This window comes from Oncorhynchus keta, chromosome 27 (genome assembly GCF_023373465.1).
Source record: "Oncorhynchus keta strain PuntledgeMale-10-30-2019 chromosome 27, Oket_V2, whole genome shotgun sequence".
Taxonomy (NCBI): Eukaryota; Metazoa; Chordata; class Actinopteri; order Salmoniformes; family Salmonidae; genus Oncorhynchus; species Oncorhynchus keta.
In genome coordinates, this window is record NC_068447.1 from 45,992,909 (window position 1) to 46,008,254 (window position 15,346).

A 15,346-nucleotide genomic window follows, 5' to 3' on the forward strand; every position below is an offset into this window, starting at 1 on the left:
TGATAAAAGTTCTCAGGTAGAATTGCATTGATTTTTTTTTTTTTACCTTCACACTCACGACTGCAAGCTATTTTCTGTCATTTCCTCGCCATTCACTTGTAAATAATCCTCATGTCGTGAGTTCATTTTCCTGTAATAATGAATGAAACGTGCCTCAGTTAAGACGTTGTGATATGGTCATTATTTCAACTGTCTGGCCAGGCAGCTGGCTGCCATAGGTCATTCTCACTATCTTTCTCTACAAGCTCGAAACGAACCAAAACATTGTTTAGAAGGTTGCTTTTAGTTGCCTAGTTTGCTAGATTAACAAATACTAAATTCATTGTTAAACGGATGGGTTTATTGGTGTTAAAATACACCAGTTAGGTTATTTTGATGCCTCTCGTTTTTGTGTGTAATACTTTTTCATAAGGACAACGACAAGTTTGGTGTCAGACGACAATAGAATGTTCTATCATGATGTCACTGCGACAACCGTCTGTAGACATGTCGATAGACCAACGGTAAACCAGCCTTTAGAAAGATATGTACAAGCCATCAGGAATGGCAACTTCCTTTCCTTACCTCTCTCATCCAGTCACTTCCCTCCCATTCATTTCACCCTTATGTGGAGGGAAACTGGCGTCCCTGCGAGGAGCCGTCATGGCCACCCTGTCTTGTCTCTGGTGTCCTGCCTGGGTTCCTCAGTCACTGATGCATCATACAGCAGGCAAAGTCAAGGGCAGCCCACCCCTATACTGCCCGTCTCTAAGGCGACACAAATAACATGCATGCACATACACAAAGACAGCATAGGCCGCACACACACAGAGAGACAGCGCACCACACACAGATGAAAGCACACACGCACACAGACAAACACATTTATGCCCGCTCTTCCCTCAGTACTATCCACTCTTGCTGTGCATCTTAGTTAGTCATAACTTTAAAAGGTCATTGTTTCAAACGTAGGAAGGAATAGCAGGAATAGGTGTGAATAGCTTACCGTAGAATAGGTGTGAATAGCTTACCGTAGAATAGGTGTGAATAGCTTACCGTAGAATAGGTGTGAATAGCTTACCGTAGAATAGGTGTGAATAGCTTACCGTAGAATAGGTGTGAATAGCTTACCGTAGAATAGGTGTGAATAGCTTACCGTAGAATAGGTGTGAATAGCTTACCGTAGAATAGGTGTGAATAGCTTACCGTAGAATAGGTGTGAATAGCTTACCGTAGAATAGGTGTGAATAGCTTACTGTAGAATAGGTGTGAATAGCTTACCGTAGAATAGGTGTGAATAGCTTACCGTAGAATAGGTGTGAATAGCTTACCGTAGAATAGGTGTGAATAGCTTACCGTAGAATAGGTGTGAATAGCTTACTGTAGAATAGGTGTGAGAATAGGTGTGAATAGCTTACTGTAGAATAGGTGTGAATAGCTTACTGTAGAATAGGTGTGAATAGCTTACTGTAGAATAGGTGTGAATAGCTTACTGTAGAATAGGTGTGAATAGCTTACCGTAGAATAGAATAGGTGAATGGTGTGAATAGCTTACCTTACCGTAGAATAGAATAGGTGTGAATAGCTTACCGTAGAATAGGTGTGAATAGCTTACCGTAGAATAGGTGTGAATAGCTTACTGTAGAATAGGTGTGAATAGCTTACAGTAGAATAGGTGTGAATAGCTTACCGTAGAATAGGTGTGAATAGCTTACCGTAGAATAGGTGTGAATAGCTTACCGTAGAATAGGTGTGAATAGCTTACCGTAGAATAGGTGTGAATAGCTTACCGTAGAATACGTGCTTCTCACCATCTTTTTCTAATTGTGTTATCACTGAGTAGTTTAAATCTGTCCGTGGTGACTTGATGTATACATAATTTTGAGGTGTGTGTGGAGTAGAGGGGTGCTGTGCTGTGCTGTGTTCAGTGACTTTTGCCTCGTGCATGACCTCTGACCTGGCGGAGCCTTCACGAGAGCCATAGACATTAGAGCATCCGCTAAAGCCCCGTTCACACTGCAAACCTTAATGATCCAATCAGTTTTGTTTTTCAAATCCGTTTTGGAATATTGACTTTCCAAACAGCAAGTTACAAGTGGCCAAAACGGATTTGTGTGTGTTCAGACAGCAGTCATTTGCTGACATGGTTACGCTAGTTGTCAAGGTAATGAAGGGTGTGTTCCGCAGTGGTGTATGCTAATTGGTGTTGGTGCTCATGCTTCCTGTCACTCAGAAGTTATGTAGCAAGCTAAGATGACCAATACAATGCCTAATATGGATGTTTCGCAGTTGTTTTGAATGTTCAAAATCATAGTATAAGAACAGCGCCTCTTTCAAAGCCTCAATGGAAAAGTTGATCCAACTTTCAAAACAAGTCTATTTTGAAAAGGCACAGCAGTCAACTTGCTAGCTGTGTAGCGTTCTAGTGCATTCACTAATTTCTTTGTAAACAATTAACAGGCTAGTTAGCTACCCCATGTCAAACTGTCAACAGAGTAGCTAGTAAGCAACAGAGTAGCTAGTAAGCAATATAAGAAATAACATTCTAAAAACCACTTTAGATTTGACCATTCAGACACAAGTCGTATGGCCCAGAATCAGATTTGTATCTGACTTCAAACCACCTACAAAGGTGATTTAAAATGTGGCTTGAAATATCCGATTCCATTTGCTTTTTGGCTGTTCAGACTGCAGGAAAAAGATCAGATTCAGACCAGTTCGAAAAAGTATGAAAATGCATGAACTCTGTAAGTCACTCTGAATAAGAGCATCTGTTAAATGACTTAAATGTGTTGCTTGCGTGTTTGTGTGTCTTGCAGCAGGAGTGGTTGATTAAATAAGCTGTAGAACACTGCTGGTCTAATGGCTCAGCCCTCTGATCCTCATCCTCGTGTGTCTGTTCCTTCTGTCTGAGGCACCTCTCCGTAACACTTGATGGGTGAACATAATGACCCAAGCAAATGGAAAAATAGATATGAGATAAAGAGACAGATTGGGAGCTGAAAGAGAGAGAAAGATGGGGGTTTGTTGGCACCCCTTGCAGAGCTTATAAAGAGAGAAATTCAGACAGGCAGAGACAAGTTGACACACACACACACTCACTCACACACACACACACACACACACACACACACACACACACACACACACACACACACACACACACACACACACACACACACACACACACACACACACACACACACACACACACACACACACACACACACACACACACACACACACACATACACACACACACACACACTCACGTCATTACACACAATAATAAAGGCACAAATAAACTTTAACTAAGACAATCATGCAAACACCACACTGCCCATAAGTAGAAACAAATGTGTCTGCAACACACGCGCTCACACACAACACGCACACACACCTGAGGGTCCCTGGGTGGGTGGATTAGTTGGAACTTGGCGGGGGAGACAGAGACAGCGTGCTTATCCTCCCCCTTCCCCCTTCCCCCTTTCCCCCTTCCTTCTTCTCTTCCTCCCCTCCTCCCTCCCTTCTCTCCCCTTCTCCCACCCACGCCACTCTTTCTCGCCTGCCTGGGGCCAGGCTCGGGTTTCAATGAGGAGATGGTAAATATAACCCCCTCATCCTCCTCCTCCCCCTCCTCCTCCTCCTCCTCCTCCTCCTCCTCCTCAACTGCCAACCACTTCACCCTCCCTCCCTTCTCTCCCCCAAACCTCCCCCTCCTATACCTTTGACTCCCAGTATCAAGTTACTGCTGCCAGAGCTCAGAGAGAGAGAGAGAGAGAGAGAGAGAGAGAGAGAGATGAATAAAGGGTGAGAGAGTGAGAGACAGAGAGAGAGGAGAGAGAGAGAGAGAGAGAGAGAGAGAGAGAGAGAGAGAGACAGAGACAGAGACAGAGACAGAGACAGAGAGAGAGAGAGAGAGAAAGAAAGAGAGAGATATGAATAAAGGGTGAGAGAGGGGGGGAAAGAGAGGGAAAGAGAGGGAAAGAGAGAGATAATGGGTAGGGAAGGGGGAGACAGGGGATGGGGAGAGGCAGAGAAGGATAGGGGTAGAAAAGAGAGGGAAAGAGAGAGATAATGGGTAGGGAAGGAGGAGGCAGAGAAAGATGGGGGGGAGGAAAGAGAGGAGAGACAATAAGCATCACATAGAGTGGATATCGCACATCACACATTACAACCAAAGCACAGCGACATCACACCACAAACATACATATGCTCACACATTTCCACTCAGGAAACAGTTCTGTATTCATACAATATAAGATCAGAGTGACTTCTACATTACCCCCCACAAAGCTCATTATACTATTGTCCATAATTGGTGATTGTCTGCCCCATTCTTTTGTGATGGATTATATTTATTGACGAAGAGTTTTTGCTTCAATGAAAGATAGATGTGGATTGAGCACCCTGTTTTGGTATTATTTCGGTCATGGTGAGATAGTGGTGGGTTCGTGGTGAGTTAATGAGGAGCTGGTCATGAGATTCTTTTGTAATTTTATTTCATGAGGCAAGTCAGTTAAGAACAAATCATTTTTTTTACCATGACGACCTACCCTGGCCAAACCCTAACCCTGGCAGCGCTGGGCCAATTGTGCGCCTCCCTATGGGACTTCCAATCACAGCCGGTTGTGATACAGCCTGGGATCGAACCAGTGTCTGTAGCGACACCTCTGCACTAAGATGCAGTGTCTTAGACCTGAGCAATGAGACAGTGATGTTAATGGTGAGATAATTATTGAGTTATTGAGATAGTGGTGAGTTAGTGGTGAGTTAATGGTGACATTCGTGGTGAATTCATGGTGAAATTGTGGTGAGTTAATGGTGAGTGGTGAGTTAGTGCTGAATTAATTCATGAGATAGTGTTATTGAGTTCATAGTTATTGTTGAGTTAATAGTGTGCTAACTCTCTTCCTTGCCCCCCAGAGAACTCCCACACCCCCGTGCTGGAGGGGGGCGGCCACAGTCACATGACCCCGGAGGAGCACTACAGGCGGATTATGTCAGCACTGAACGAGCAGGGCTCCTACGAGGAGCAGCAACAGCGCCTCTACCAGCTGGCCAACAACATGGGTCTTCCCAGCCATGGTGAGACTAGTGTGTGTGTTTGTGTGTTTGTGTGTTTGTGTGTGTCCACCTAGACACGTGCACACGTGTGTGTAGGTGGATGCTGTCCTAGTCAGGGTCTAGTCGTGAAGCCTAACCTCCTCCTAAACATCTGCTCGTTATATTAGAACTTCAGGATTCAGTCACCTAACTACACACACCTCATTTAGGCCTGTCACACACCAGAGCTATACACACACCTGACCCTACTCAACCACTGTTAATGGTAACCCCGGGGTTGTGGCCTTTTCTCGTGTGGCATCTGTTTGTGGGTATGCCACCATGCCAGTGTAAATCTCCAGCATGGAGACTGCTGTCATTTCTATTTGGGGTGCCAGCCCACCCAATGTCAAAATGTAACTCTGGGTGATTTGTGACCGATGCTGTGCTCGGTCGATGCTGTGCTCGGTCACAACAACACTCCTAGCCGGCACACACGGATGTCGCTATCGACCCACTGCTCCACTCACTGGCTGTCAGCCAACGCTGTAAATCTCCCAATACCATGTAGACCGTGAGTGTGTCCTTTTTCTTAGGGTTCTTTTTCTTTCTTCAGAAATGTACATCCGTTAACTTATGGTAAAACTGGGTTGGAACTGGAACGATCGAATATGAAAAGGAGGCGGACAGTAAAACATGTGGCAGGGTGTATTTCCGTTTCGCCACCACTTTCAACTTGCGGGGCCTCAATTGTCATCCTTTCCCTTCTGTTTTTAAAAGAATGTAAACATTAATTGCGGCCAGGATTTATGACTCCCTTTGCGGTGGAATAAATCGAATCCATTTCACATCCCAAACGTAGTTTGAGCTACTTTTATTTTTATTGGATTAGTAATGATTTTTAATTACAGGCTGCAAATCTAAGGGGCGAAGCCTATAAAGGCTTTAATGCCCCCCTCCCCCCTCCCCTCCCTGCATCTGAGAAGAATTAGGCTGAAGTGCAATGCATTTTGGGAGTTCAATGGCCCAGGGTGCCATATTCTCCCCATTTCCTTTCCCAGAAGGCGCTCTGTTTTTAATACAGACACTATGGCGCAATGCAGACATCTCGTGGGGATGCTCTCTCTCTCTCTCCCTTTTTCAGTTTCAACAAAATCCTCTACTCTCTTTTCTGTCCACATTCCTTTTTATCTACAGTTTATTTATGCCCTTCGAGGTGTGAAATAAATAAATAAGGTTAGGGGTTAGGAGTTAGGTAGAGAGAGAGATTGGTAGAGAGAGAGAGAGAGAGAGAGAGAGAGAGAGAGAGAGAGAGAGAGAGAGAGAGAGAGAGAGAACATTTTAAGGAGAGTGAGAAGAGATGAGTGAAAGAGGTAGAATTGCCTTTCTTTAGAGCAAGACAAGTACAAAACAACAGGATGCATGCTGATGATTAATTTCTGATGACTTTTGGCAGTAATATCCAGGAAATAATAAACACATACTTGTGCCATTTAAAACACACACACACACACACACACACACACACACACACACACACACACACACACACACACACACACACACACACACACACACACACACACACACACACACACACACACACACACACACACACACACACACACACACACGCATGTCTACTGTTACCCCTAAGCACATGATAAGACATCACCGGCCAAGGCATTGCCAACCCATCCAAGCCTCCCAAGGCTTTGGTGTTTCTGATATTCATCCTGGGTGCTGCACCTGCTGGGTGCCTTCATCAATCCACAAGCCGGCTTTCCCCCAAGTTAGGCAGAAAAAAACATACTTTGAAACTTTAACTTTCAGCTTCAACACTGAAAAGAATTGATGCTGTATAGCTGGAATGGAACGTTCGTATCCTGTATATGATATATGTTCTGTGTATATGTGGTTGTCTCATGAATGCGCTTATTTTAAGTCGCTCTGGATAAGAGCATATGCTAAATGACTCAAATGTGAAATGTAAATGTTTTACAAACAGATCTCATATCACTGGACACATTTTTTTTGTTATTAAATATTGATATCACAAATGTATCATTTGTTCAGTTCTTTCCAAGCTGACTGTAAAAACTAGCAGTTCTACATATTTCTTTGAGAGGGAGGTGGATATATAGCATTTTGCCCCCCCCCCCCCAAAAAAAAAACGTGTCTCTTTGAAATTAACCATCAAGTAAGTGACAGATTTTAAACAAATACATGTCATGATTAGATAGTGAAAAAACACACCAATCTATTTCCTAATATCTTTAAACAATAAAAGCTCATTTACCAACGTTTCTGAATATTGATATATAGTGTTTTGGAACAAAAATTGAACAAAACATATTGAACAAAAATGTAAATGCAACATGCAACCATTTTTAATGGTTTTACTGAGTTACAGTTCATATCAGGAAATCAGTCAATTGAAATAAATGTAGACCCTAATGTATGGATTTCACATGATGGTGAAGTGATGCAGCAATGGGTGGGCCTGGTGGGCCTCGCTCCACTTGGGAGCGAGGCCCAGCCAATCAGGATTTGTTTTTACCCACAAAAGGGCTTTATTACTGACAGAAATACTCCTCAGTTTCATCAGCTTTCTGGGTGGCTGGTCTCAGACAATCCTGCAGTTGAAGAAGCCGGATGTGGAGGTCCTGGGCTGGCGCGGTTACACGTGGTCTGCTGTTGTGAGGCCGATTGAAAGTACTGCCAAATTCTCTAAAATGACATTGGAGGCGGCTCATGGTAGAGAAGTTAACTGAAAATGATCTGGCAACAGCTCTGGTGGCCATTCCTGCAGTCAGCATGCCAATTGCAGACATCTGTGGCATTGTGTTGTGTGACAAAAATGCACATTTTAGAGTGGACTTTTATTGTCCTCGGCACAAGGTGCACCTGTGTAACGATCATGCTGTTTAATCAGCTTCTTGATATGCCACACCTGTCAGATGGCTGGATTATCTTGGCGAAGGAGAAATGCTCACTAACAGGGATGTAAACACATTTGTACACAACATTTGAGAGAAATCAACTTTTTGTGGGTATGGAACATTTCTGGGATCTTTTATTTCAGCTCATGAAACATGGGACCAACACTTTACACGTTGCGTTTGTGTTTTGTTCAGTGTAAATGATACTATTGTTTAATTATTTTTCTGAGGCTTCTGTTGCCATGTTTGTGACCCTACAGCACCTATATCAGTCCACACGTCCCCTTCTCTTTTCCTCTGTTTGTAATTCTCTATTTAGCAGAAGATTGGCTGTAGTTCTGCCTTTTTTTCTCTCACTTCATCGCGCAGGGAATCCCAAATCCCAGGTGTGACAGAGGGATGGGGTGGAGGTCTGACAGAGGGATGGGGTGGAGGTGTGACAGAGGGATGGGGTGGAGGTGTGACAGAGGGATGGGGTGGAGGTCTGACAGAGGGATGGGGTGGAGGTGTGACAGAGGGATGGGGTGGAGGTGTAACAGAGGGATGGCCCTGTTTGTTCCTGGAGAGGTTGATCTGAATCGTTCCAGTGAGATCCCCCTTGACATTGACCTGAGCTCTGGTGGGCCCTTGTGACTCCCCTCTCCCACTCTTTCACCCCCTCCCCTCTTTCGCACCCTCCCCCTCCCCTCTTTCACACACCCTCCCTTCCCCCTCCCCTTTCACACACCTCCCTCCCCCTCTCCTCTTTCACGCACCTCCCTCTCCCCCTCCCTCTTTCACACACCTCCCTTCCCCCTCCCCTCTTTCACACACCTCCCTCCCCCCTCTCCTCTTTCACGCACCTCCCTCTCCCCCTCCCCTCTTTCACACCTCCCTCTCCCCCTCCCCTCTTCACCCCCTCCCCTCTTTCATACACCTCCCTCTCCCCCTCCCCTCCCCTCCCCTCTTTCACCCCCCTCCCCTCTTTTACGCACCTCCCTCTCCCCCCTCTTTCACCCCCCCTCCCCTCTTTCACACACCTCCCTCTCCCCCTCCCCTCCCCTCTTTCACACACCTCCCTCTCCCCCTCCCCTCTTTCACGCACCTCCCTCTCCCCCTCCCCTCTTTCACGCACCTCCCTCTCCCCCCTCCCCTCTTTCACACACCTCCCTCCCCCTCCCCTCTTTCACACACCTCCCCCTCCCCTCTTTCACACACCTCCCTCTCCCCCCCCCCCTCTTTCACGCACATCCCTCTCCCCCTCCCCTCTTTCACACACCTCCCTCTCCCCCTCCCCTCTTTCACACACCTCCCTCTCCCCCTCCCCTCTTTCACGCACCTCCCTCTCCCCCTCCCCTCTTTCACACACCTCCCTCCCCCCTCCCCTCTTTCACGCACCTCCCTCTCCCCCTCCCCTCTTTCACACACCTCCCTCCTCCCCCGTCCCCTCTTTCACACACCTCCCTCCTCCCCCTCCCCTTTTTCACACACCTCCCTCCTCCCCCTCCCCTCTTTCACACACCTCCCTCCTCCCCCTCCCCTCTTTCACCCCCCCTCCCCTCTTTCACACACCTCCCTCCTCCCCCTCCCCTCTTTCACACACCTCCCTCCTCCCCCTCCCTCTTTCACACACCTCCCTCCTCCCCCTCCCCTCTTTCACACACCTCCCTCTCTAAGCACAGGGGTTGCTTTTATATTCTCTTTTTCTCCACTCTCCTTTTGTTTTCTCTCTCTCCGACTCTCCATTTCGCCTTGGTCCCTGCACAGCATCCTTTCATGTGTTTGAAGTGGAGTGTACGAAAAATGAAAGTGTGTGTGTGAAGGGGGCGAGAAGTAGCAGAATGTGGGTGTGTGAAGGGGGCGAGAAGTAGCAGAATGTGTGTGTCAGGTGTTGTTTCGGGAGGCTCTTGTTGGACCTGACGGGGGGGCAGGGGTGCTCCCCCTCCGCTTTTCTCTCTCTCTGTTATGATGAAAGGAGTGAAAAGAAAGGGAAGAAGAGGGGTTGGAGGAGGTCAACACGGAAGAGGAGGAGGGCTTTGTTTAGTCTCCTGTACTTCTGTCCATTGCTCTTCTAGCGAGGCTGCACTGTCTACCATCTCGTCATTAAGATCGGCATGGTAGGAACACATCTTGAAATGCCCATAATTAAAAGCCTGGGAGAAAATACTTCATCCGGCTCTTGTTTTTCCATATAACATCTTACTTGTTTATACCATTGGCTTTGGAAATAGACCTGCATCCCAAATGGAACCCTCTTCCCTATGTAGTGCACTTCCTGAGTTACTTCTTTTCAAAAGGAGCATTATGTATGGTATACGGTGCCATTTGGAATGCATATGATTCAGTATACCTGCCAGTCCCCAATCCATCATGAGCCTGGCTGGGCCGTATCAAGGGAATAACAGGAATAATTGAACATTCTCCCTTGGTGGAAAGCCCAGTTTAATAACGGGTGGGATTTCTGCATAATTCTGAGAAGAGATGCGAGGAGATAAGGAGGACAAAAGAGGGATTAGCAGGATGGGTCCAGAGTGGGACCTCCCAAAACAACTGTTTGTGTGTGTGTGTGTGTGTGTGTGTGTGTGTGTGTGTGTGTGTGTGTGTGTGTGTGTGTGTGTGTGTGTGTGTGTGTGTGTGTGTGTGTGTGTGTGTGCTAGAGCTGGGACGATAAACCAAAATGAGCAACACCAACCATACCGATCACTTATCGCAGGCATTTTGCTGATATCGTTCATTACAATAAGCACCCTATACTAGAGAAATGTGAAGTTTGAAATAAAATACATTTGCTAATATGGGTGATTGTTATTGGAACAGCCAGCAAACTAGTAAAATGATTTTAAAGGATATTTTTTTTTAAACTGCCTCATATTGTTATAAGCATATCATTCTATTTATCGTTATCGCATCAATTCAGGCATTTTATCTCAATATGGATTTTTTGTGCGTGTGTGTGTGTGTGTGTGTGTGTGTGTGTGTGTGTGTGTGTGTGTGTGTGTGTGTGTGTGTGTGTGTGTGTGTGTGTGTGTGTGTGTGTGTGTGTGTGTGTGTGTGTGTGTTTGTGCGTGTGTATAAGTGTGTGTGTGTGTGGGGAGGGGGAGTGGTCTGGCTCTCCATTTCTGTACCCCCTTCTCCCCTCTCGGTCCATTGTGTAGTTGTGGTGTGCTGCTTCCCCCTTGGAGGCCACAGCCCCAGATGACCCTTCTTTAGCCTACATGAAAGAGAATAAAGGAGAGCGAGAGAGACACACCACCAACTACACTTACCTTGGTCTGACTATAAGTTCATCTGGGCGGTTTGACTGACATGGCCATAAAGTCTCTAACAGATAAAGCTATTTTGCAAATAGAAAGACTCTAAACCCACCAAATTAGAATGTGGTTTATATTATTGGACTTTGTCATAACTCCAATCCTTCTACATGGCAGTGAAATATGGGGCCTCCTTAACAATTTAAAATGTACATCATTGGATAAAAGCCCCAATTTTATACATGGAATTTTGTACAAAATATTCTCAGTGTGCACAGAAATGCCCCAAACCTAGCCTGTAGGGCAAGGACTTGTGACATTGCCTCTAGCACTCCAAATTGAGAAAAGAGACACCAAATGATGGACTCACCTAACACACCGTGATACAGAATATTATCATCACAAGGCTTTGTTATGGAAACACCACAACCGGGAGAGTGACCCTTTAGAGAAACTAGCCCAGAAGCACCAGGAGAGTGACCCTTTAGAGCAACTAGCCCAGAAGCACCAGGAGAGTGACCCTTTAGAGAAACTAGCCCAGAAGCACCAGGAGAGTGACCCTTTAGAGCAACTAGCCCAGAAGCACCAGGAGAGTGACCCTTTAGAGCAACTAGCCCAGAAGCACCAGGAGAGTGACCCTTTAGAGCAACTAGCCCAGAAGCACCAGGAGAGTGACCCTTTAGAGCAACTAGCCCAGAAGCACCAGGAGAGTGACCCTTTAGAGCAACTAGCCCAGAAGCACCAGCTAAATTCAATTATACGACCACAAATGACAACATTCTAACAAATAGAAATCTGCAACCAAAATACGCACACTAATTATGGGCAAACAAAACTCAATTAAATCACAAACGTCAATGTTACCAAATTCTAAAGAGAGATTTCAAAAAGGAAGACAATGACCATGTATAGACTCAGTGACCATGGCCTGGAAATAGAGAGGACGTCATAGAAAAACAAAGAAGTTCGGAGAAGAAAGACGATGTAAGTACAGAGGGAGCAGCACTTCCTGCTCCACTGCTCAAAGCATGACTCAATCAGAGGTACTTATTTCCTGAAACGTGAAGAAACAATTCCACGATTTGTTGTTCTGTCTGTCGAGGAGAACATCTGCATTTTGACAGGATCAAACGTAGACAGTAGATCTTGCTTGCAGATGATGTCCTGGCCTGTCATAATATAAGAGAGACACCATTTCCCAACATGTCTTACACGAGCCCTTGTAGATTCCCCTTTTTCAATTGTTCATGTTTCATGTCTTGTTGTGTGTCATTATACATGTATAATTGTTTATGTTGATATACACACTATTATTGTTGCGCAAAGATATTGGTAATTTATGTAGTACAACGTATACATTGCTTTGGCAACAGTGGCAACCACCCGCTCACGCCAATAAAACATATATTGAATTGAACAGAGAGAGAGAGAGAGAGAGAGAGAGAGAGAGAGAGAGAGAGAGAGAGAGAGAGAGAGAGAGAGAGAGAGAGAGAGAGAGAGATGAACAAAGGAGCAAATTATATTTAAATGTTCGACCAAAGTTGCCTGGGTTTGCAAGCTTTTGCTCCAGCCCTACACAATCACATCTTATTCAGATAATCGAGGGTTTGAGGAACAGCCGATTTGTAGAATTTGGTGTAGGGCCAGGATTCAAGCCTATTGCCCGTTGTTGACAATGCGGCTTTTAAAGGTAATGTTCCCACATTCACAGAGATTGCATTCACTTTAACCACTGCAGATGGTGGCTCAATCAGAAATGACCTTACCTTTAAAAGGGTGCATTGTCAGCAGTGCTCCACAGATTGTATCCCATCCTTGGTCTCTATGTGAGAGTCCAGGCAGTGTAAATAGGGACTGGGCGACCATCGTCAACCTGAGGAACTCATATAGGTGAAGCCTCTGTCCTCAACCGCCAACCTTTGGTGAAGTCAAATCAAATCAAATGTTATCGGTCACATACACGTGGCGAGCAGATGTTATTGTGAGTGTAGCAAAATGCTTTTGCTTATAGTTCCGATATCTAACAAGTATTATCTAACAACTCCACAACAATAACTAATACACACAAATCGTAAGTAAGGAATGGAATAAGAATTCATAAATATAAATATATGGATGAGCAATGTCAGCGTGGCATAGACTAAGATGCAATAGACAGTATAGAATACAGTATATAATGTACATATAAGATGAGTAATGCAAGATGTGTAAACATTATTCAAGTTGCATTATTAAAGTGACTAGTGTTCCATTTATTAAAGTGGCCAATGATTTAAAGTCTGTATGTAGGCAGCAGCCTCTCTGTGCTAGTGATGGTTGTTTAACAGTCTGATGGCCTTGAGATGGAAGCTGTTTTTCACTCTCTCTGTCCCAGCTTTGATGCACCTGTACTGACCTCACTTTCTGGATGATAGCGGGGTGAACAGGCAGTGGCTCGGGTGGTTGTTGTCCTTGATCTTTTTGGCCTTCCTGTGACGTCGGGTGGTGTAGGTGTCCTGAAGGGCAGGTAGTTTGTCCCTGGTGATGCGTTGTGCAGACCTCACTACCTTCTGGAGAGCCTGGCGGTTGTAGGCGGTGCTATTGCCGTACCAGGTGGTGATACAGCATGACAGGATGCTCTCAATTGTGCATCTGTAAAAGTTTGTGAGGGTTTTAGATGACAAGCCAAATTTCTTTAGCCTCCTGAGGTTGAAGAGGCACTGTTGCGCTTTGGGGTGAACAGGGAGTACAGGAGGGGGCTGAGCACACGCCCTTCTTGGGCCCCAAGTGTTGAGGATCAACTAAGTGGAGATGTTGTTTCCTACCTTTATCACCTGGGGGCAGCCCGTCAGGAAGTCCTGGACCCAATTGCACAGGGCGGGTTTGAGACCCAGGGCCCTGCGCTTAATGATGAATGCTGAGCTATAGTCAATGAGCTGTAGTCAACGAACAGCATTCTTACATAGGTATTCCTCTTGTCCAGACGGGACAGGGCAGTGTGCAGGGTGATGGCAATTGGATCTTTTGGGGTGGTAAGCAAACTGTAGTGGGTCTAGGGTGTCAGGTAAGGTGGAGGTGATATGATCCTTGACTAGTCTCTCAAAGCACTTCATGATGACAGAGGTGAGTGCTACAGGGCGATAGTCATTAAGTTCATTTACCTTTGCCTCCTTGGGTACTGGAACAATGGTGGCTATCTTGAAGCATGTGGTGACATCAGACTGGGATAGGGAGAGATTGAATATGTCCGTAAACACACCAGCCAGCTGGTCTGCGCATGCTCTGAGGACGTGGCTAGGGATGCCGTGTGTGTGTGTGTGTGTGTGTGCCCCAGGGCTCCAGTTTCCTAGGATCCCTCCCTTATGTCTCACCCCCCCCACACACACACACACACCCTGTCTACCGCCAGTTGAGTCCCCAGCGGCCCAGCAGAAGTAAACAGATCGATACACCAAAGCTGGGCCACATTAATATCTGTCGCTCCACCCCCGACCCCAGCACCAGCTCAATGACCCAGTACACACACATACACACGCACACGCGTACACACACACACACACACACACACACACACACACACACACACACACACACACACACACACACACACACACACACACACACACACACACACACACACACACACACACACTCGGTAAGAGAGGTACATGCTCTACACATGCCAGTGGCAGAAATGGCCCCTGGCTCCCACAGGATCTGTCTAATTTAAAAGGGGGGGATTGAGGAGGTAGAGATGGGAGAGAGAGAGAGAGAGAGAGAGAGAGAGAGAGAGAGAGAGAGAGAGAGAGAGAGAGAGAGAGAGAGAGAGAGAGAGAGAGAGAGAGAGAGAGAGAGGAAGGGTGAGAGGGGGTAGAGATGGGAGGGAGAGAGAGAGAGAGAGAGAGAGAGAGAGAGAGAGAGAGAGATAGGGTGAGAGGAGGTAGAGATGGGAGAGAGAGAGAGAGAGAGAGAGAGAGGTGGATTTTCTCTTTAACCTCTCTGGGACCGTCCGGGACGTGAGCGTCCCACCTCTCATCAGCCAGTGAAACTGCAGGGCGCCAAATTCAACAGAAATCAGGAAATCTCATAATTAAAATTAGAAGTAAGAGTGTTTCCAATGAGTGTGCCACTATTCAGGTATTTAGTGTGTCTCTTCATTGTGTGTGTGTG

General features: G+C 46.0%; 1 protein-coding gene across 6 annotated transcripts in view; it reads left to right on the top strand.

Moving 5' to 3' along the window:
• Nucleotides 1-15,346, top strand: part of LOC118360348 (sterile alpha motif domain-containing protein 11-like) — a 104,716-nt gene that overhangs the window by 61,815 nt on the left and 27,555 nt on the right. For all 6 annotated transcript variants that reach the window (XM_052482547.1, XM_052482546.1, XM_052482545.1 and 3 more), the window contains one exon: nucleotides 4,906-5,067. In XM_052482547.1, coding sequence (XP_052338507.1) covers nucleotides 4,906-5,067 — 162 coding nt within the window. The remainder of the gene's footprint in view (nucleotides 1-4,905; nucleotides 5,068-15,346) is intronic.